General features: G+C 40.1%; 1 protein-coding gene across 1 annotated transcript in view; it reads right to left on the bottom strand.

The window, feature by feature from the left end:
* The window catches only part of LOC107296047 (membrane-associated guanylate kinase, WW and PDZ domain-containing protein 2-like), a gene marked incomplete at its 3' end in the record, with an annotated part of 340,452 nt that overhangs the window by 36,134 nt on the left and 283,512 nt on the right, over positions 1-20,806 (bottom strand). The window contains exon 7 of the mRNA XM_029285961.1: positions 3,710-3,767. Coding sequence (XP_029141794.1) covers positions 3,710-3,767 — 58 coding nt within the window. The remainder of the gene's footprint in view (positions 1-3,709; positions 3,768-20,806) is intronic.

The raw sequence follows: 20,806 nt of genomic DNA, 5'->3' as shown, positions 1-20,806 counted from the left end.
ATATCAGAGGTGGTCACCCTATGAGAGCTGTATGCAACAAAATTTCATTTTAATGTATGCCGATTAGTCTACATTCAAAGTGACAATAAAGTTATTATTCTATTCTATTCTATTCTATTCTATTCTATTCTATTCTATTCTATTCTATTCTATTCTATTCTATTCTATTCTATTCCATTCCGCTCCGCTCCACTCCATATTTTCTACTCTACTCTACTCTACTCTACTCTACTCTATTCCACTCCACTCCATTCTACTCCACTCCACTCCATTCCACCCCACTCTATTCTATTCCACCCCACTCCACTCCATATTTTCTACTCTACTCTACTCTACTCTACTCTACTCTACTCTACTCTACTCCACTCCACTCCACTCCACTCCACTCCACTCCACTCCACTCCATTCCATATATTCCTATTCTATTCTATTCTATTCTATTCTATTCTATTCTATTCTATTCTATTCTATTCTATTCTATTCTATTCCATTCCATTCCATTCCATATTGTCTGCAAGGATTTTTTTTTTATCAACAGCCAAAAAAAATAAATATATGTGATCATCATCTGGAATTCTAGAGGGCATTCATCTACCCCTTTGATTTCATTGTCCCTTTTGTAACATCAGAAAATCTTTGGATAACTTGAGCTGCCCATTTCCTTTCCCAAACTACCTGTTTTGAATCCAACTGTACCATAAAAGTGACCACGTCATGCTTCTCTTGAGACTAACAATTACTTCTTAAATGTATATAATGGGATTGTAAAGTAGGCTTAATTCCGCGAAAGAGGTTATCTTAACCCAGAGTTGCATTAACAACTCTCACCCCTTTTGTTCCTTTTCACTTATTTCCTTTTCGCGAATTTTTCTTCTGCTCCACTAATGGCCTAAATCATGCTGCCAATGACACTTAAATTACTTTTTTTGTTTTGAGGGGGGGAAGGGAGCAAAATGTGAGCATTTTCAAGATTTGCACTGAAAAAAAAAAGCATTATTTTGCAAAGGTGTTTTCAAATCTGCAGTGTTCGTTTAAAAGATTGAAGACTGTGTTAAATTTCCGTGTAGGACTTGGCAAGTCCAAACTTGGTAAGACTTGTGGACTTCCATTCCCAGCATGGCTGGTTTGAGGAATTCTGGAAGTTGAAGCCCACGAGTCTTAAAGTTGCCAAGTCTGGAGACCGCTGATTTGGATATGAGTGCTTTTCTGTCTATGATTTGGGGAAAAAACATGGGGACAGATTTATTAGCAGATCCGACTTCTAGTAACTTCTAACAACAGGTGCAAAAAAATCTCCTCAGGGTTCTCTATTGCCTTTCAATAGACATGTTTCCACAAGGATTTAAAAAAAAACTAACAACATTACAAAGAAACACAAGAAGGTGTGCAGAAAAAAATAATAATGAAATGAGACCAAACACTTAGCATAATAACAGTCTTTTAAATTCACTTCAGAATGATAAACAGCCCATTTGTATAACACATATCTGTACATAAATAAGGCAATGATCTCAAACTCAACTCCCAAGGATCTCAAAAACAACCCCCATGCTGGTTTCTTAGGAAAAATACATAAGCGGTCTAACCACTGCCTTTTTCTAGGATGGGTATTTCTCCAATTGGATGCTGCTACAACTGTTCTAGTCGTCATGCCTTAGAACAAGGTTCAACACTTTGTCCAACTTTACTGTTTGCGATTTGTGGACTTCGACTCCCAGAATTTATCTATGGAGATTCTCAGTCATCCAGGTCATGGTTGTCCCAAAGGTGCTTCCCCCCACCCCTGAAAAACAACTGGGCTTTGTTTTTCTTGAAGACGTTTCGCTTCTCATCTAAGGAGTTTCTTCAGATCAGAACTTGGATGAGAAGTGCAACGTCTTCAAGGAGAAACAAAGTCCAGTTGCATTTTGAAAAAAACAGCTTTGGAACTCCCACGGCTGGCTGAGGAATTCTGGGAGTTGAAGTCCATAAGTGTTGAAGCTGCCAAGGACGGAGACTTGGCAACTTGAAGACTTCAACTCCAGTTCTGAGAGTTGAAGTCCACGGTGGCCACGTTTGGAGACCCCTGCACTAGAAGACAACAGATGCCGATAATCCTTCGTTAAAGGTCTACGTGGCACAGGATTGGGGTATTGGCAAGGACGCTTGGCCTCCAGTGATCCCATGTGCCCATCCCATGTGCTCTAATAGGGGGGGAATTCTTTGGGACACTTCCTTGAATCAACACTACCGATGGGGCTCAGAAGACCTCTTCAATGGAAGCTCCTGTCCTCTGGAGCGGTCTTCTTCACTTTTACTTCAGCAAGGGATGGTTTTTCACTTGGATTTAGGGGAAGAGAGGACTGGAGCATCGTTCACTGTCTGGAGCCCCAGCGTCTTGAGTTGGGTGACCATATCACATCAATCAATAAATAAGATGGGACGACAAGAGTTCAAAACTAGGCAACTTTTTTTCAATGGAAAACACTCTGGAAAAGAGTGTCACAGGTAGTCCTTGACTTGCAACCATTCGTTTAGTGACCGTTTCAGCCCTGAAAAAAGCGACTTTGAACCGTTTTTCACACTTGCAGCATCCCCATGGTCACGTGATTAAAGTTAGATGCTTGGCAACTGGCATGTACTTATGACAGTTGCAGTGTCCGGTCATGTGATCACCTTTGGCAGGGGTCCCCAATTCTAGGGCCATTACTGGGCCATGGCCTATTCCAGGGGTCCTCAAACTTGGCTGCTTTAAGACTTGTGGACTTCCACTCCCAGGATTCCTCAGCCAGCCATGTTTGTGGACTTCAACTCCCAGAATTCCCCAGCCAGCCATGCTTGTGGACTTCAACTCCCAGGATTCCCTAGCCAGCCATGGCTGGCTGGGGAATCCTGGGAGTTGAAGTCCACAAGTCTTAAGTGGCCAAGTTTGAGGACCCCTGACTTATTTGGAAAAGCTGCATCAGTGGCGGACCAGCGTTCCTGCACGCGCGCAGAGCTTAACTTGTGCGAGTGGAGGGCCGACGTGCATGCACACGGGCGTGAAGCTCAGCTTGCACAAGTCGAGCTGCACATGCATGTGGGTGCGCTGGCCCACTGCCCGCGCAAACCGAACTGCGTGTGTGCACATGTGTGCACCAGCCTGCTGCTCACACAGCCTGACTCCCCTTTCCTCCGCCCCAGCCGGGCTGTCAGGCCACAAAGGTCGGGGATTGCTGACCTTTGGTGAATTTCTGAGAAGCAAAGTCAATTCACTTAAAACCATGTTGCAGCCTCCCCACGGTCACGTGATCGAAATTCAGACGCTTGGCAACTGACTCAAGATATTTACGACGGTTGCAAAGTCCCGTGTCCAACTTTTGCGACCTTCTGACATGCAAAGTCAAGGGGGGAAGCCAGTTTCACTTAACAACCTTGTTAACAACTGCAGTAATTCACTTAACAAGGTTATAAAATGGGGCAAAACAAGACAGTGAACAACTATCAAACTTAGCAACAAAAAATCGGGGCTCTGTTATTGTTGTAAGTCAAGGACTACCTCTACAATTTCCCCCCCCCCCCGTTTTTTCCAGTTGGGCCCTCTCTTTTCTGTTACATCGTAAGGTGTCCAGGGACAACAAAACCCACACGGAACTGCTTTCTTTTCGACCTAAAATACCACAGGGGACCTGAACCACAGTTGACTGACACAAGATGAACAGGCCATTAATAAGGGTTTGAAAAAACTTACTCCACATAATAAGTGCCATAAATGGGATCGTCAATTTTCTCCCAGCCGTAGGGCAATTCTGGAAAAGAAAAGAAAGAGGAAGGCTTGTCAAGACATACAGCAAAAGATGCCATCATTTCTACAAAAAAATAAAAATAAAAAAAAGGATAGAGAATTGTCGTCAACAGGAGAGGAACATTAAACCTAAAGCTCAGGAACCAATGCCAAATTTTAGACGTGCACCTCGGAAGGGAAAACGACTTTGCCGTGAAATGTGCAAGAAACTGACTGGTAACTGCCAGGGAAAAATAAATAGGTTTGGTTGTCTCTGCCCCAGACAGAAGTGGTTAATTTGGGAGTCTCTTGTCCGTGGAAATTGGGGAAGCCTTTGTCACTTTAGTAGGATAATAGCCCGTTCGTACAACACCGGTCATCTCAGAAATAAGATTGATCCAATCTTAGACATATAGGTAGTCCTCAACTTACAACACTTTGCTTAGTGATCGTTCAAAGTTACAACAGCACTGAAAAATGTAACTTAGGATTGTTTCTCGCACGTACGACCGTTGCAGCATCCCCATGGTCACATGATTAAAATCCAGACGCTTGGCAACTGGCTCAAGATATTTATGACAGTCCCAGTGTCCCGGGATCATGTGATCCCTTTTTATGACCTTCTGACAAGCAAAGTCAACGGGGAAGCCAGATTCACTTCACAGTTGTGTTGCTGACTTAACAACTGCGCTGAACTCTTTATAGCTTCTCAGCTTCTTCACTGGATGCCTTATTCACAACAATTCTGAAATCAGCAACAATATTTATTTATTTTGTTAAATTTATTTGCTGCCTATCTAACCACTGAGCTACTGTTATTCCTTCCTTCCTTCCTTCCTTCCTTCCTTCCTTCCTTCCTTCCTTCCTTCTTTCTTTCTTTTTCTCTCTTTCTCTCCTTCCTTCCTTCCCTCCCTCCCTCTATTTAATGAGTCCTAGAAGAGCCTCTTATCAAAATACCAGTTTAATATTTCAACTTTAACATAGTAGCTTCACCTGAGTTTTATTGAGCTCCACAACTAAATATTGCATTCCAATTATATTTGATTAAAGGAATATTACTACTGGTTTTAAATTGTTTTTTTTTCAAACTGTATTCCAATCTTGGTTAAATAAAATCCAAAAGTATTTGCCCAGCAGGAAATGTTTTCCTAAACTCTTTGCTGCAGCTTCTTCATAAAATATTGAACCGAGTATTTGCATTTTGCGTGGTTCAAAATACGTTCTTATGGTTTTCTGCCGAAACGGAAGATTACCAGAATGTTGGTCTACACACAGAGTTAATTAAATAGAAATCTAGTTACACAACAGGGCTTCTTCCTTCGCTGGCATCTTTACAAAATGAATTTACAAATTACAGTAGGCAGGGGCAGAGAGCAAAAAACTGCTAGGGGTGACTACAGGTAACATGATAGCAAAGTTTCAATATCTAAAGGGCTGCCACAAAGAACAGGGGGGGGGGTCAACCTATTTTCCAAAGCACCTGAAGGCAGAACCATCTTACTTGGGTTCACTAGGATGAGAATGTAAACAAAGTCATGGCATGCTGAGATTTATTATGGAATTTTCCACTCTGGTTTCCCTTTGTACCTTCTAGTAGTAGTAGTAGTAGTAGTAGTAGTAGTAGTAGTAGTAGTAGTGATAATAATAATAATAATAATAATAATAATAATAATAACAACAACAACAATGACAACAACAACACTTGGAATACTGCATCCAGTTTTGGTCACCGCGATGTAAAAAAGATGTTGAAACTCTAGAAAGAGTACAGAGAAGAGCAACAAAGATGATTAGGGGGACTGGAGGCTAAAACATATAAGGAACGGCTACTGGAATTGGGTATGTCTAGTTTAATGAAGAGAAGGACGAGGGGGGACATGATAGCAGTATTCCAGTATCTCAGGGGCTGCCACAAAGAAGAGGGAGTCAAGCTAGTCTTCAAAGCGCCTGAAGGCAGGACAAGAAGCAACAGATGGAAACTAATCAAGGAGAGAAGCAACCTAGAACTAAGGAGAAACTTCCTGACAGTGAGAACAATTAACCAGTGGAACAACCTGCCTCCAGAAGCGGTGAATGCTCCAACACTGGAAGTTTTTAAGAAGAGACTAGACAGCCATTTGTCTGAAATGGTGTAGGGTTCCTGCCTGAGCAGGGGGTTGGACTCGATGACCTCCAAGGTCCCTTCCAATTTATTATTATTATTATTATTATTATTATTATTATTATTATTAATGATGATAATAATAATCAAGTAGGCTGTACCCACTCTGGCCACACCCACCCGGCCCCCCAAGGGCAACTGCAATGCTGATGCGGCCCTCAGTGAAATTGAGTTTGACACCCCTGCCCTATAGTATTTCAGACAATTAGCTGTCCAGTCTTTTCTTAAAAAATCTGCAATGATGAAGCACCCACAACTTCTGGTGGCAAGCTGTTCCACTGGTTAATTGTCCTCACTGTTAGGAAGTTTCTCCTTAATTCCAGGTTGCTTCTCTCCTGGATTAGTTTCCATCCATTGTTTCTTGTCCTGCCTTCTGGTGCTTTGGAAAATAAGTTGACCCACCTCTTCTTTCGTGGCAGCCCCTCAAATACTGGAATACTGCTATCATGTTGCCCCTGGTCCTTCTTTTCTCTAGACTGGCCATTCCCAAATCCTGCAACCGTTCTTCATATGTTTTCCCACTGGCTTTTAGGTCTCCAAAACCTTTTCTTCCCTTTAATAAAGCCAACCTCCCTTCAAGAAAAACCACCCGTGGAAACATTTTCCCGCACAGATTTCTTTCCTTTTGTGATGGCTGTGAAATAGGGCCATCCAGGGCTTTGTTTCAGCTGCACATTATGCAAATTGCTGCCGTCTGACGACAACCATCTCTTTCTTAGCCTCGGCCTCCTGCGGGCTGCATTGATGAAGCTCCTTTCCTGAGTCATTTTAAGTTCAGAAATTCGGTTAAACAACTTCCCGGCATTCGAACAAACGCCAAAGAAGCAGACATCCATTGGGTGATTTCGTTCGTCGGATCGGAATTGTTCGTGCCATCTGCCAAGCTTAAACTTCCTCTTGATGGCTCTAAAAATGCTTTGCTTTTGACGGTGTCATCAGAAAAAGGAAAAAAAAAGGAAGCCTTTGCAGCAAAGAGGCATTTGGTTTTGGTTTGAAAAGTGACACCTTCTGTTTGCGTTTCCACCCCCAAGCCCCCCTCCCCCTCCCCAACTTCCCAAAGCTGAACACAGGGTTACAAATATAATAATCATAATCTAACTAACTTTAACCAACTATTTAAGTAACCAAGTCCATAACGCACTTTAACTCCCCTTTAACATAAATTTAAACAAGTTAAAATTAAAAACAATAATAAACAAATTAACAACCTAATTGTTAAACAATACAACATTAATACTAAAAATGATAATAATATCATATAATTAAAACTAACAAAAATTCCACTATAATAAACTATTAATAATAATAATACTCTAAAATTTACTCATAAGCCAAATGGAACTTTTTAGTCCCATATTTGTTCTGAATATAATCTATCCATCTTCTCCAGACCGAAATGTATCTTTCTTGTGAATGATCCTTCAAGTAAGCAGAAATCTTGGCCNGATTTTGCAAATTAGGGTTGAGTTGGAAGGGCCACAACCCCCCTCCCCTCCTGTATCACTCTGTAGGTTTTCTTACACCAAGATGTACAGGTAGTCCTTGACTTACAACAGACTGTTCGAACTTACAACAGCACGGAAAGTAGTCCTCGACTTACGACAGTTCATTTAGCGACCATTCAAAGTTACAACAGCCACGGGAAAAAGGGACTTATCGTTTTGCACACTTACGACCATTGCAGCCTCCCCAGGATCAGCTGATCAAAATTCAGATGCTTAGCAACTGACTCACTTTTATGACCGTTGCCGTGACCCAGGGTCACGTGATCCTCTTTTGTGACCTTCTGACAAGCAAGGTCAACGGGGGAAGCCAGATTCATTTAACAACCCCGTTACTAATTTAACAACTGCAGGGAATCACTTAACACTTGAGGCAAGGAAGGTCGTAAAACGGGGTACAAATCCACTTAACAAATTTCTCTGCTTCGCAAAATAAATTTTCGGCTCAGCTGTGGTCATAAGTTGAGGGCTACCTGGGTATCTTGGTGGATCATAAGATGAACGTGAGGCAACAATGTGATGCTGAAGAAAGAAAAGGAAAGAGATAAAGAGAAAGGAAGGAAGGAAGGAAGAAAGAAGGATAGAAAGAAAGAAATAGAAGGAAGGAAAGAAGAAGGAAAGAAGAAAAGAAAGAAAGAAGGAAAGAAAGAAATAGAAGGAAGAAAAAGAAGGAAAGAAGATAAGAAAGAAAGAAGGAAAGAAAGAAAGAAATAGAAGGAAAAAAGAAGGAAAGAAGGAAAGAAGGATAGAAAAAAAGAAATAGAAAGAAGGAAGGAAAAAAGAAGGAAAGAAAGAAAGAAGAAAAAGGAAGGAAGAAAGGAAGGAAAGAAAAAGAAAGAAAAAAGAAAAAGGAAGGAAAGAAGGAAAGAAGGAAAGAAAAAGAAAGAAAGGAAGAAATAAAGAAAAGGATGGAAATAAAGAAAGAAAAAAGAAAAAAGAAGGAAGGAAGGAAGGATAGAAAGAAAGAGAAGGAAGGAAAAAAGAAGGAAAGAAAGAAAGAAAGAAGAAAAAGGAAGGAAGGAAGAAAGGAAAGAAAAAGGAAGAAAGAAAGAGAAAGAAGGAAAGAAAAAAGAAAGAAAGAAAGGAAGTTAGTTAGTTAGTTAGTTAGTTAGTTAGTTAGTTAGTTAGTTAGTTAGTTAGTTAGTTAGTTAGTTAGTTAGTTAGTTAGTTAGTTAGTTGAGGATTACCTGTAATATTTTTCATCATCTATTATTAATTCAAGTTGCTGCTTTATCTTTTGGAGGGACGATATAAAAAAAATTCCATACGAGCCCAGATTGTATCCCTGTGGATGAGGGTCTATGGAAACTACATCTCACGTCGTGCTCTAATGCAGGGGTCCCCAACCCCCGGTCCGTGGACCGGTATCGGGCCGCGGTATGCCAGCAACCGGTCCGCATACACAAGCAAAGCCCCATTCGCGGGATGCAGGCAACACACAAAACCACGCACCCTCCGGTCCGCGGAAAAACCTCTCTCCATGTAACCAGTCCCTGGTGCCCAAAAGGTTGGGGACCTCTGCTCTAACGTACCTTCTATAAGGACCCGCGGACCCATCTCATAAGACCTCATCTGATAAAATACCTGGGAAACACTGATTTTTTTTTCCTACAAACAATGGCTCTTCTCGGATCAGTCTGATACACTCTCTTGGAAGGTCAGCTAAATTTTGTTATATTGTCTACAAAATTAGGCAGATTTGATGGCCCACTGACAATCCACCACAAATTGTAATATATTAGCTTGTCTTTTTTCAAACACTTATTTTTTTTTAAAGCTTCTTATTTGTACTGCTGGTCCGGGCCCGTAATAAAAAAAAATGTTATTATGACTTCTTCATCTTATGTATTAACATGGAGTTTATATTTTAAGGTATACATGTGTGGTAGAAAAACATGCAGAAAACCACTCCGATTTGCCTAATGCTTTATGTCAAATGTTGTACAGAATTCAGTGACGCTTTCGTTTAAAACGTCCTCGAACATGGAAACTCTTCTATACCCATAAAGTGGCATTCTTTTTCTCAATATAATTTGACTTTCGACAAGCAACTAAGATGATCAAAGGCCTGGAGGCTAAAACATACGAAGAATGGCTGCGGGACTTGGGTTTGGCTAGTATAAAGAAAAGAAGAAATAGGGGAGACATGATAGCAGTGTTCCAGTATTTGGGGGGCTGCCACAAAGAAGAGGAGGTCAAACTAATCTCCAAAGCACCAGAGGGCAGGACGAGAAACAATGGTTGGAAACTGATCAAGGAGAGAAGCAGCCTAGAATTAAGGAGAAACTTCCTAACAATGAGGACAATTAACCAGTGGAACAGCTTGCCTCCAGAAATCATGGGCACTCCAACACTGGAGGTTTTTAAGAAGAGGCTAGACAGTCACTTGTCTGAGATGGTCTAGGTTCTCCTGCTTGAGCAGGGGGCTGGACTAGAAGACTCCAAGGTCCCTTCCAGCTCTATCCTATTCAAAGATTTCTTGTGCTAAATGGTAACCCGATAAACAGAAGCTAATTTAGTGATTACATCAGAAAGTTTTTTCTAAGTTTCTGCTTGAATCACCTCCTTAGATGGCCAATTTGTCATGTAGTCATCATAAATAGGAAAGAACTGAGAAGTGAGGTGAATACCCTAACGTGCTTCAATTTAAGTGGCCGAGCTTCACTACATCTTGGCTGAACTAAGAGTTTAACACCCTCCTGTTCCTCTTTGTTGTTGAGAAAGATCAATAAAGGAAGACGTACTCCTTTTTCAGATAGGCTTGTCTGCATTATTGATCTTCTACTTGAAGGATCCCCGTTAAGCTTCCCAGGAACTACAAAACAGACTTCCCAAAACATCACAATAAAGTAACCCTTTTTTCCCAACAATGAATCACATAGCATGGGACTGCTGAACGGATTGGCAAAGACTGTGTGCCTTAAACTCCGAAAGTTTTCACCATGTAGCAGAACAGAGGTCAAGAATGAAGACTTCAAAATAGTCAAAGGAAAGGAAATATGGACATATCAGATTCTCACAGATAAAGAGATAGGGCAACCTTTATTTTTGGAGCAAACTTTCTACTCCTAGGTGATAGATAAAGCGTCAAGCAATAAATGACACTATGAATTTGATTTTCTTCCAGCTTCCAGATTGAGCTCCTTGGAATGGAATGGAATGGAGTGGAGTGGAGTGGAGTGGAGTGGAGTGGAGTAGAGTAGAGTAGAGTAGAGTAGAGTAGAATATGGAATGGAATGGAATGCAATAGAACAGAACAGAATAGAGCAGAGAAGAACAGAACAGAATAGAATATGGAACGGACTAGAATGCAGGATAGGATAGGATAGGATAGGATAGGATAGGATGGGATGGGATAGGATGGAATGGAATGGAATGGAATAGAATAGAATAGAATAGAATAGAATAGAATAGAATAGAATAGAATAGAATAGAATAGAATATGGAATGGAATGGAAGAGAACAGAACAGAACAGAATAGAACACAACTGAATTCTTTATTGGCCAAATGTGATTGGACACACAAGGAATTTGTCTCTGATACATTAAGCTCTCAGTATACCCACATACAACAACAAAGTGATAGGTCATAGAGCATAAATCATAGTTATTTATGTTAAATCATAGTTCATTTAGTTTTAGTAAATGAAAAACTCAATAAAGCCTAAAAGGGAAAAAAAAAGTGAGCTAAGAAACATCAAGGAAAAGAAACATTAGGAGACCCTCGTAGTATCATAATATATAATGTAAGAGATAAATAAATCCAGACATCCAAAATAAATCACATGTGACACTGTGTGTATCTTGTTTCTAATTTTCAGGATGGGAAGATGCCCTTCAAAATCTCTGAAGAAGGACATTTTCTTCACTTTCCTTTCTCTAGCAGTTATTATAATTCATTTGATTTTTTTTTTATTATTATGACATTGTGCCCAGTTCAACACACTTTATGTTTGGGATGAGTAAAAGCAGGACAGGATTCCATTTGCTTAGGATCGGGTCACATTTTAGTGAAATGAACCAAGGATGAATGATTGGTGTCCCCATCTCAACTTTGATGCCCTTAAGAAATTCTACTTAGGTGTACGAATAGTTTCTGTCCAGAAAAGTACCAAGTTTTATCCAAAGGGGAAAAAAAAGGGTGGGTGGGTGAGCACAAGAGTCAAGATAAAACTGGGATGGGGTGAAGATGGATGCTTTCTTGCACCTGTTTACCCTTTCTTTCATCTTTTAGCACTGTGATTTTGAATAACATTTCTTTTTTCCGCCTTTTTTTTTTTATGGTGGTGAGAGAGTGTTAATGGATTATAACCGTGCCGCTAAGTGGTTTGCTCAAACATCAGATGCATGCAAATGGGTTTATGTAAGAGGCTTGTTTTCTTGTTGTTCAAAGTAAAAAAACAACAACAACAATGGAGGAACATTGGCAGGACACAAAATGGCTGGGGTGGCTGGCTGGCGGAAAAATGAAAACTTTAATTCAAAGTCCTTAATTTCCGTAGCACAAATACACACATTTCCTTACTTCCTCCAGCAGAAGTTTTATAGGCCACCTCGATGCTACTTCTCGGTAGCCTTTTCGTAAGGACAGGAGAGAGAGAGACTGTTTGTGGATTTATTTATCAGCGTTTCATAGAACTGTTCCATCTAGCGAGGGAGAAACTGGCAGAGGTTCAGAATAATAGAATAACAGGTGGAAGGGACCTTGGAGGTCTTCCAGTCCAACCCCCTGCTCAAGCAGGAGACCCAATACTATTCCAGACAGGTGGCTGTCCAGTCTCTTCTTAAAAGCCTCCAGTGTTGGAGCATTCACAACTTCTGGAGGCAGGGATTAACTGTTCTAACTGTCAGGAAGTTTCTCCTTAGTTCTAGGTTGCTTCTCTCCTTGGTTAGTTTCCATCCGTTGCTTCTTGTCCTGCCTTCCGGTGCTTTGGAAAAATAGCTTGACAAAGTAATTCATACTAGGAAAAAAATACCACAGAGTCATGTAGTTGGAAGGCCCTGCAAAGGCCATCTAGACTAAGTCTCTCTCTCTCTCTCAGATATCCAGAAAAACCAATTAAGTCCCCTTTAAGATTTGTCTCTTCTTAAACGCGGCCAGAATCAAAGAACCGACAGACTCCCCGGGTAGACATTTTGCTGTTGAGAAGCTTTTCCATATATTTAAATTAATTCTAGGTAGCTATAATTTTTACTGTTCATCCTTGACTTACAGGCATTTGTTTACTGGCCATTTGACGTTGTAACGGCACTGAAAAAAAGTGGCATGACCACTCATAAGTCAAGGAGTATCTGTATCCCCAAATCTAGATTTTTTTTTTCAGCAGCGGAAAATAAGTTTTCTGCCCTCTTCCTTTTGGCACCCAATTATGTGTGTCAACGCTTCTACTTTGTCTCCCCTGTGAACATGGAGGTAAAAGCTAGCAGGGAAAGAAGACAAAGAATCTATGTGGAGAGAAAGGGAGAACTTTTATGGAAACCTTGCAGTTACTCCTTCTTTTAATAGCTAGAGAGGATAAGAAAAATGTTGCTGGATCGTACCAAGGCACATATCGCCAAGCGTCCATTTTTCCACTGTGACAAAGTCGAAGTCCACAAGAACGACAGGAAGGGAATGAAGTGAGCTCATTGGAGAAGCTGACAGGGCCGTAATGGTGGATGGATGTGGGAATCGGGCAGATTCGGGACTCCTTCCCGGCTAGGGGTCGCGACCGTTCCGCTGGAATTAATTCCTAGTCAGTACGTTCACTTCCTCTTTTATTTTAAAGCCCTGTCCTTTGCATGAAACATGCATTGGGATGTAACACCATTTCTTTTTGTAAAGAATTTTTTTTTAAAAGAAAGAAACACGGAATGACTAGAAAGACTTGGCAATAGATTGAACCTGCAAATAAAAAGAAGGGTGTAGTATCTAAGGCATGAGATTAGAAAGTTAACCAATCTCATGTAGTAGAATAGAGTAGAATAGAAAGTAGACAGTAGACGGTACAGAATGGAGCAGAGTAGAATAGATCAGAGTTAAAGTATGTTAATATTTGTTTGTATTATGTTTGGGTAGTTTTATTTAGATTTGGGATGCTATGTGATTATCCCTGTACTCAGTTCTGGGAAGTCCGGGGGGGGAGGGGGGCAAGGGGATGAAGGGGTAGAATTATATAAAAGCTGGTGTATTTATATGTTATAGATAAATAATGTAATGGTTTTTCCCTTTTTGAGAAGAGGAGATGATCGGCTAGTACCCCTAAACTGCATCCGAAGGAGGTGGAAAAGAAGGTGATGGGATGTGTAGGATAGTTGGAAAGGAAGGAAGGAGGAGAGAGGTGTGGGTAGGAGGGGAGGAAGGAAGAGGGAAGGTAGGACGGTTGAAGGAGTGAGGGGGGATGCAGGGGGGGGGACCGCCGATCATTTCTGAAAATATATTGACTAGGTTTTCTTTTTGTTTTTTTAATGAAATGCACCACATTTGTATTTGTTTATATGTTTATTTGAAAATTAATAAAAACTTGCAAAACAAAAAAGAACAGAACAGAAATTATAAGGCTGACTTTGGAAACCGCTTAGAGAGAGCTGTAAAGCAGTACATAAGTCTGAGTGCTATTGCTATGCCTCCCTCCCTCCCTCCCTCCCTCCCTCCCTCTCTCCCTTCCTTCCTTCCTTCCTTCCTTCCTTCCTTCCTTCCTTCAGTGGTTAGAAGGAAGTATTGCAGGCTAATTCTGCCAACTGCCAGAAGTTCAATCCTGACTTTGGAAACCGCTTAGAGAAGGCTGTAAAGCACTGTGAAGCAATATATAAGTCTATGTGCTATTGCTATTGTTTTATTATCAACTTTCTATCGTGCAGCTGTTAGTAGAATGTTTATCCCATTGAAGGATCTATGCTTGGTTTAATAAAAGCATGGATCTAAATGGAAGGGAAGCAGGTCTCTTCTATCCAAAGGGCCCTACTAAAATAAATTAATAAGAGAGAGCCAGTTTGTGGTTAAGGCACCAGACTAGAGAGCAACAGACTATGAATTCAAGTCCTGCCTTAGCCATGAAAGCCAGCTGGGTGACTTTGGGCCAGTCACTCTCTCTCTTAACCCAACCTACTGTACTTCACAAGGTTTCTGTGGTGGTGAAAGTAGGAGGAAGAAGGTGTGATGGTTGTGTTCGCCACCTTGAGTTATTTAATCTATATAAATAAAAATGTAAATGTTCGTTTGTTCAAAATCTTAAATCTCTGAAAGTTTTTCACCGATTGCTTTGAAATTTTGACACAACGTTGCATTCAAATACGCACGTGTTTTTATATACCTATATTATATAGATGTCACACCTGTGACAGGTAAAACATGCTTTTTTTGAAAAACAGCGCCATCTGTTGGACGTAAAAGCAACACACGCTACGATTTTACCATTCCATTTCAATATTTCTGATTTACGATCCATTTACAATTTCCAAATTTCCAATTTTACGATTCCATTTCAATGTTTCCGATTGCATTGTTAAATTGAATTTTCATAGATTTTGATTTATTTTCATTTTGATTTAATTATTTTGTGTGACATTGCATTGGAATTGAGCTGTGTCGTTTACCATAGCGTTCATTTCGTGAGCATAGTTTATTTTTTTCTTTTACAAGCATTGTGAAATTAAACATATTAGAAGCGTGCGCTTTCTCTTTTCTTTCTTTTCCATTTAACCAGACTGAGCCACAGCAACGCGTGGCTGGGTACAGCTAATAAATAATAAAGGTGGGATTAAAAAAAAATTAATAGTAATGCAAAAGGCAAATTTGCTCAGAGTAGCTTAAATTTTGCAACGAGATCTCTGAACGCCATTAAACATCCACATCTGCCCATCCCAGATGGAAGAGCTCGAATAGGTGGATAAAAATGGCCAATCCAGTCTGAACATCTGGCTGACTGTGCGACACACCGTAAAATAATTAGTAAGCCGCCATAAGCCAAGTTGAAAAATGCTTTGGATTTTCCTTCTCCAAGCCCAGAAATACAGAGCCAGTCCTTTGTGAAGAGCTGTGCAATCATGCAGGTTTGTGCTATTATTAAAACGATCCAGTCGAGGCACTTGACGACACAGCACAAGCCAGGCAAAAGTCACAGACACGGTTCCAAATAACACATACAGTTGCTGAATGTAATTCGCTTCTTAATTCCTATTTGAACCGACCTTTTGGTTTTCATATATATTTGCAGTTCATGGCAAAACAAACAAACAAATAAATAAATGATTGGACAGAGAGATTAAAGAGAGAGCCAATCTGTGATTGATTGACGGATTAGATATGTATAGGATAGATCAATATTTTATTTTAATTAGGAGATATTAGTGGAAGAAGAAATAAACAAGACTTATGATAAAATTAAGGAATTAGAATATACCTGGAAGGGATACCTGAATTGATAATGTGTTTATTTAAAGCTAAATTTGATTATAGTATTGTAAATTCATAAAGCTCTAAAACAGGTTTAGGATTAATAGAAATTTAAGTTAGAAATGGATTATCTTAAACATATTAAGCTATTTGAGGGAAATAGAGAGGGAATACTTGATGTATTGATTGAGTTATTTATATATGTTTTATTTTGGGATCTTTGATTACCCCAGCACCACGGTGTGTCTTGAGCACTATTAGTATTGTTTAACATATACCTATAAGATAACAAATTATTAATCCTATGATTAAACAAATACAAAATTAATAATAATAATATAAATACAATTTCCCCTCAATTTCGCGTAATACCTGAACCAATAAATATATCAACCAATTACAATCAATCTAATACTAATAATATAAACATTGGGACATAAATCGAGACCCTTCAGGGGGAGGGAGAGGGGGGATTAGGGTGGGTAGGCTTTGGGGTTTATATTGTAATTTTTATAAAACTTTTCAATAAAAAAGAGTAAAAAAAAAATTAAAAAACCAATAAAATGTGTTTCAAAAGAGAGAGAGAGAGAGAGAGAGAGAGAGAGAGAGAGAGAGAGAGAGAGAGAGAGAGAGAGAGAGAGAGAGAGAGAGAGAGAGAGCCAATCTGGAACGAAGGAGAAATTTCCCAACAGCGAGAACAATTAATCAGTGGAACGGCTTAACTCTGCAAGTTGCGGGTGCTAAATAGAATTCTTTATTGGCCGAGTGTGGTTGGACACACAAGGAATTTGTCTCCCGTGCGTAAGCTCTCAGTGTACATACAAGTAATAGTGGTAATCAAGATCATATAGTATACAACATGAAAATACGTTCATCACAAATCGTGAAATACAACACTTCCTCATAAATCATAAGATGCAACACTTCCTGATAGTTATAGAGTACTAGCTAAGCAAACAACATAAATCATACTAGGGTACAAAAAAACCACCCAATATAAATTGTAAGATACAAGCAGCAAAGTTATAGTGATAAGAAGATAAGGATAGGTATGAGGAAAGATGAGGGGTATCATAATAATACAGCTTTACTAGTATTTTGACAGTGTTGTAGGAATTAGTTGTTAAGCAGAGTGACGGCATGGAGAAAAAACTGTCCTTATGTCTAGTTGTTCTGGTGTGCAATACCCTATAGCAGGGGTCTTCAAACTTGGCCCTTTTATGACTTGTGGAAGGCTGAGTCAACCTTGAGCCCCATCAGGATCGAACTACAGCGGCGGGCAGAGTCCGCCTGCAATTCTGCATTCTAACCACTGCGCCACCACAGCTCTGGTAATAAAACAATGACTTGAAAAACAGGGGCTGGGGAAGTTGTAAACGGATGTAGGTGGCAACAGCAGCCCAAAACTCTTGAGGTATAAAGTAGTGGGAGGAAAAAATACAACAACTTTGCTAGAAAAGTAAGTAAGGCTTTGCTGGCTGCTTTCCTGATAGTAGAAGTCATTGAATGTAACGGGAGTCATTTCAGATCGCACGTTGGACGAGAAGTAAATATTTTAATTATTTCTGAATGGCTGCATGCATTGACAGCGTAAATGGAATTTCACCAATAACTAGAAGATTTGGCTTGGATGTTTTCTCTCCTTGCCAGACTTATCTTGACATCTGCCAGGCACAACTAAGTCAATAATGAAAGGATGCAGAAGAGCATGATAAAATGCTTTGATCTGAGTCTGGAGGAAGTGTTAACTTCAGGAAACAAGAAAACAATTCATTGTTTTTTGTTTTTTTTTAAACCAAGGCTAGGTTGTGAAAGATTTACAAGCAACTGACTGTATCTCATCTCATTTTGTCTTGGTAAAGAACTGTGGCCAACAGAACAGTCCATTTTTCAAGTGATGTGGCGGGGGACATTTTTATTCCATTGTAGTCTGGTCTGCCATGCAGTTTCCGTTTTGTTTTCGAGAGCCTTACCAATAGGAAACAGTCCAGAACCAATACGAACTCAACGAAGAACGGTGCAACATTACAAAGAGATGGGCCTGCTTGGTATTTGAAATTCTGAAAGCTGAGCTGGGACGTTGGAAAAAACATTTCAAAAGAAGGCAATAGCAAAGAACTTTGAATTGTCGCCAGGAAATCCACACAAAGTTATGGGGAGGGATGGTGCCTATGGAGAAGGAGATGGGGTGATGGATTACAGTAAATCCACAGTTTCTTAGGAAGGAGGGAGAATATGCAAAGGTGGGGATGGAGAGAAGAGACAGGCCACCCCTAAGCTGGATAGGAGACAGAGGAAGAAATTTAAGGTAACCACTCTCTAGAGCAGGGGAAACCGTGTCCACCCCAGTTCCGGCAAAGGGGAAAAAGTCATGATACATCACGACACGTCATCTGATGCAGTGACTTTGACAACCCTGCTCTAGAGTATATCTATTGGCGTAAGAGTGGTATAAGTTTAATCTGGCAAGATTCTGTCTTCTGGATCTAAGCAGATGAAGAATTGAGCTTTAGCTGGGTTGTTTTGTGTCCTTCTTGGGGTGAGCCTGAGAAGTTGTTGAGACTCTGGAAGGATGTTGAGAGTCTGGAAAAAAATTCAGAGAAGAGCAACTAAGATGATCCAAGGCTTGGAGACCTAAACATACGAAGAACGGCTACAGGACTTGGGTTTGGCTAGTCTAAAGAAAAGAAGAAACAGGGGAGACATGATAACAGTGTTCCAGTATTTGAGGGGCTGACACAAAGAAGAGGGGGTCATGTTGTTTACCAGAGCACCGGAGGGAAGGATGAGAAACAATGGTTGGAAGCAACCTGGAATTAAGGAGAAACTTCCTGACAGTGAGGACAATCAACCAGTGGAAGAGCTTGCCTCCAGAAACCGTGGGCACTCTATCACTGGAAGTTTTTAAAAAGAGACTGGACAACCACCTGTCTGAGATGGTATAGGTCCTGCTGCTTGAGCAGGGGCTGAAATAGAAGATCTCCAAGGTCCCTTCCAGCTCTATTCTATTTTAAGTATTCATGTAGCCAGAAGGATGTGCCCACGGCTTTCAAGCCCCAAACAATTGTCACAATCACAAATGCTCTATTGGACTGAGAATATATGTCAGTACATCTTGAAGTAGAAGTATGCTTATATATACAGTACATTTATTAGAACAATTAATCAGTGGGATGACTTGCCTCCAGAAGTTGTGGATGCTCCAGTACTGGAGATTTTTAAGAAAAGATTGGACAGCCATTTGTCTGGAATGGTATAGGGCAGGGGTGGACTTCTTTTATGACTCGTGGACTTCAACTCCCAGAATTCCTGAGCCAGCCACGCTGAGGGGAAAGGAAGAGGTTTCCAAGCTGAGCCATGCTGGCTCAGGAATTCTTGGAGTTGAAGTTCACAAGTCTTAAAGCTGCCAAGGTTGAGGACCCCTGATATAGGGCAGGGATAGGCAACCTTGGCTCTTTTATGACTCGTGGACTGCAACTCCCAGAATTCCTGAGCCAACATGGCTCAGCATGGAAGCCTCTGCCTTTCTCCTCAGCGTGGCTGGCTCAGGAATTCTGGGAGTTGAAGTCCATGAGTCATAAAAGAGCCAAGGTTGCCTACCCCTGGTATAGGGTTTCCTGCTTGAGCAAGGGGTTGGACTAGAAGACCTCCAAGGTCCCTTCCAACTCTGTTCTTCTGTAAATACTATATGGTCATGTCATTTTTGAAAATTGGCTTTCCTGAGGTAAAATAAAGGGAGACATAAAAAAGGATTAAACCAAAGGAAGGGGGTAAACACAAAAGTGGGATCAATCCCACAAAATAACATCGCTTCAGCAAGTAAACCCGTCCGGGTATACATATTAAATCTTAATGATTACTCTAGTATTAAACAGCTTTCAATATAGTCATGTAAATAACAAGTTAATCAATACATCTCATTCATTTTACTAATTAACAATGCTTAATACTAATTAGTTGTAATAACTTTAAAATAGTAATATATTACTTATTGGTTATAATTTACTATATATCACAAATACGAAAAAAAAGAAAAAAAACAGAAAAAGACAAGTTCATACAAATAATCATGAAATATAAATACAAATGATCAATTATCTCTTTAAGTTTCATAACCTTTTCTCATTCTATCGTATTGCTAAGCATTGGTAAAATTTTTCCCATGTTTTAAAATAAATTGTATCTTCTTTCTCTTTCATTTCTAAAGTTGATCTATCCATTTCTGCACATTCAAGTATTTTTGTTATTATCATCTGATCAGATGGTAAATTTTCATTTTTCCAAAATTGGGCAAATGTTATTCTCGCGGCTGTTAACACATGTAATATTAAATATTCATTCTCTTNCCTCCCTCCCTCCCTCCCTCCCTCCCTCCCTTCCTTCCTTCCTTCCTTCCTTCAGTGGTTAGAAGGAAGTATTGCAGGCTAATTCTGCCAACTGCCAGAAGTTCAATCCTGACTTTGGAAACCGCTTAGAGAGGGCTGTAAAGCACTGTGAAGCGATATATAAGTCTAAGTGCTATTGCTATTGCTATTGTTTTATTATCAACTTTCTATCGTGCAGCTGTTAGTAGAATGTTTATCCCACTGAAGGATCTGTGCTTGGTTTAATAAAAGCATGGATCTAAATGGAAGGGAAGCAGGTCTCTTCTATCCAAAGGGCCCTACTAAAATAAATTAGTAAGAGAGAGCCAGTTTGTGGTTAAGGCACCAGACTAGAGAGCAACAGACTATGAATTTAAGTCCTGCCTTAGCCATGAAAGCCAGCTGGGTGACTTTGGGCCAGTCACTCTCTCTCTTAACCCAACCTACTTCACAAGGTTGCTGTGGTGGTGAAAGTAGGAGGAAGAAGGTGTGATGGTTGTGTTCGCCACCTTGAGTTATTTAATCTATATAAATAAAAATGTAAATGTTTGTTTGTTCAAAATCTTAAATCTCCGAAAGTTCTTCGCCAATTGCTTTGAAATTTTGACACAACGTTGCATTTAAATACGCACGTGTTTTTATATACCTATATTATATAGATGT

The sequence above is a fragment of the Protobothrops mucrosquamatus genome, unplaced genomic scaffold, assembly GCF_001527695.2.
Source record: "Protobothrops mucrosquamatus isolate PMUCROS unplaced genomic scaffold, P.Mucros_1.0 scaffold2615, whole genome shotgun sequence".
Taxonomy (NCBI): Eukaryota; Metazoa; Chordata; class Lepidosauria; order Squamata; family Viperidae; genus Protobothrops; species Protobothrops mucrosquamatus.
This window is presented reverse-complemented; position numbering and strand designations above follow the sequence as displayed.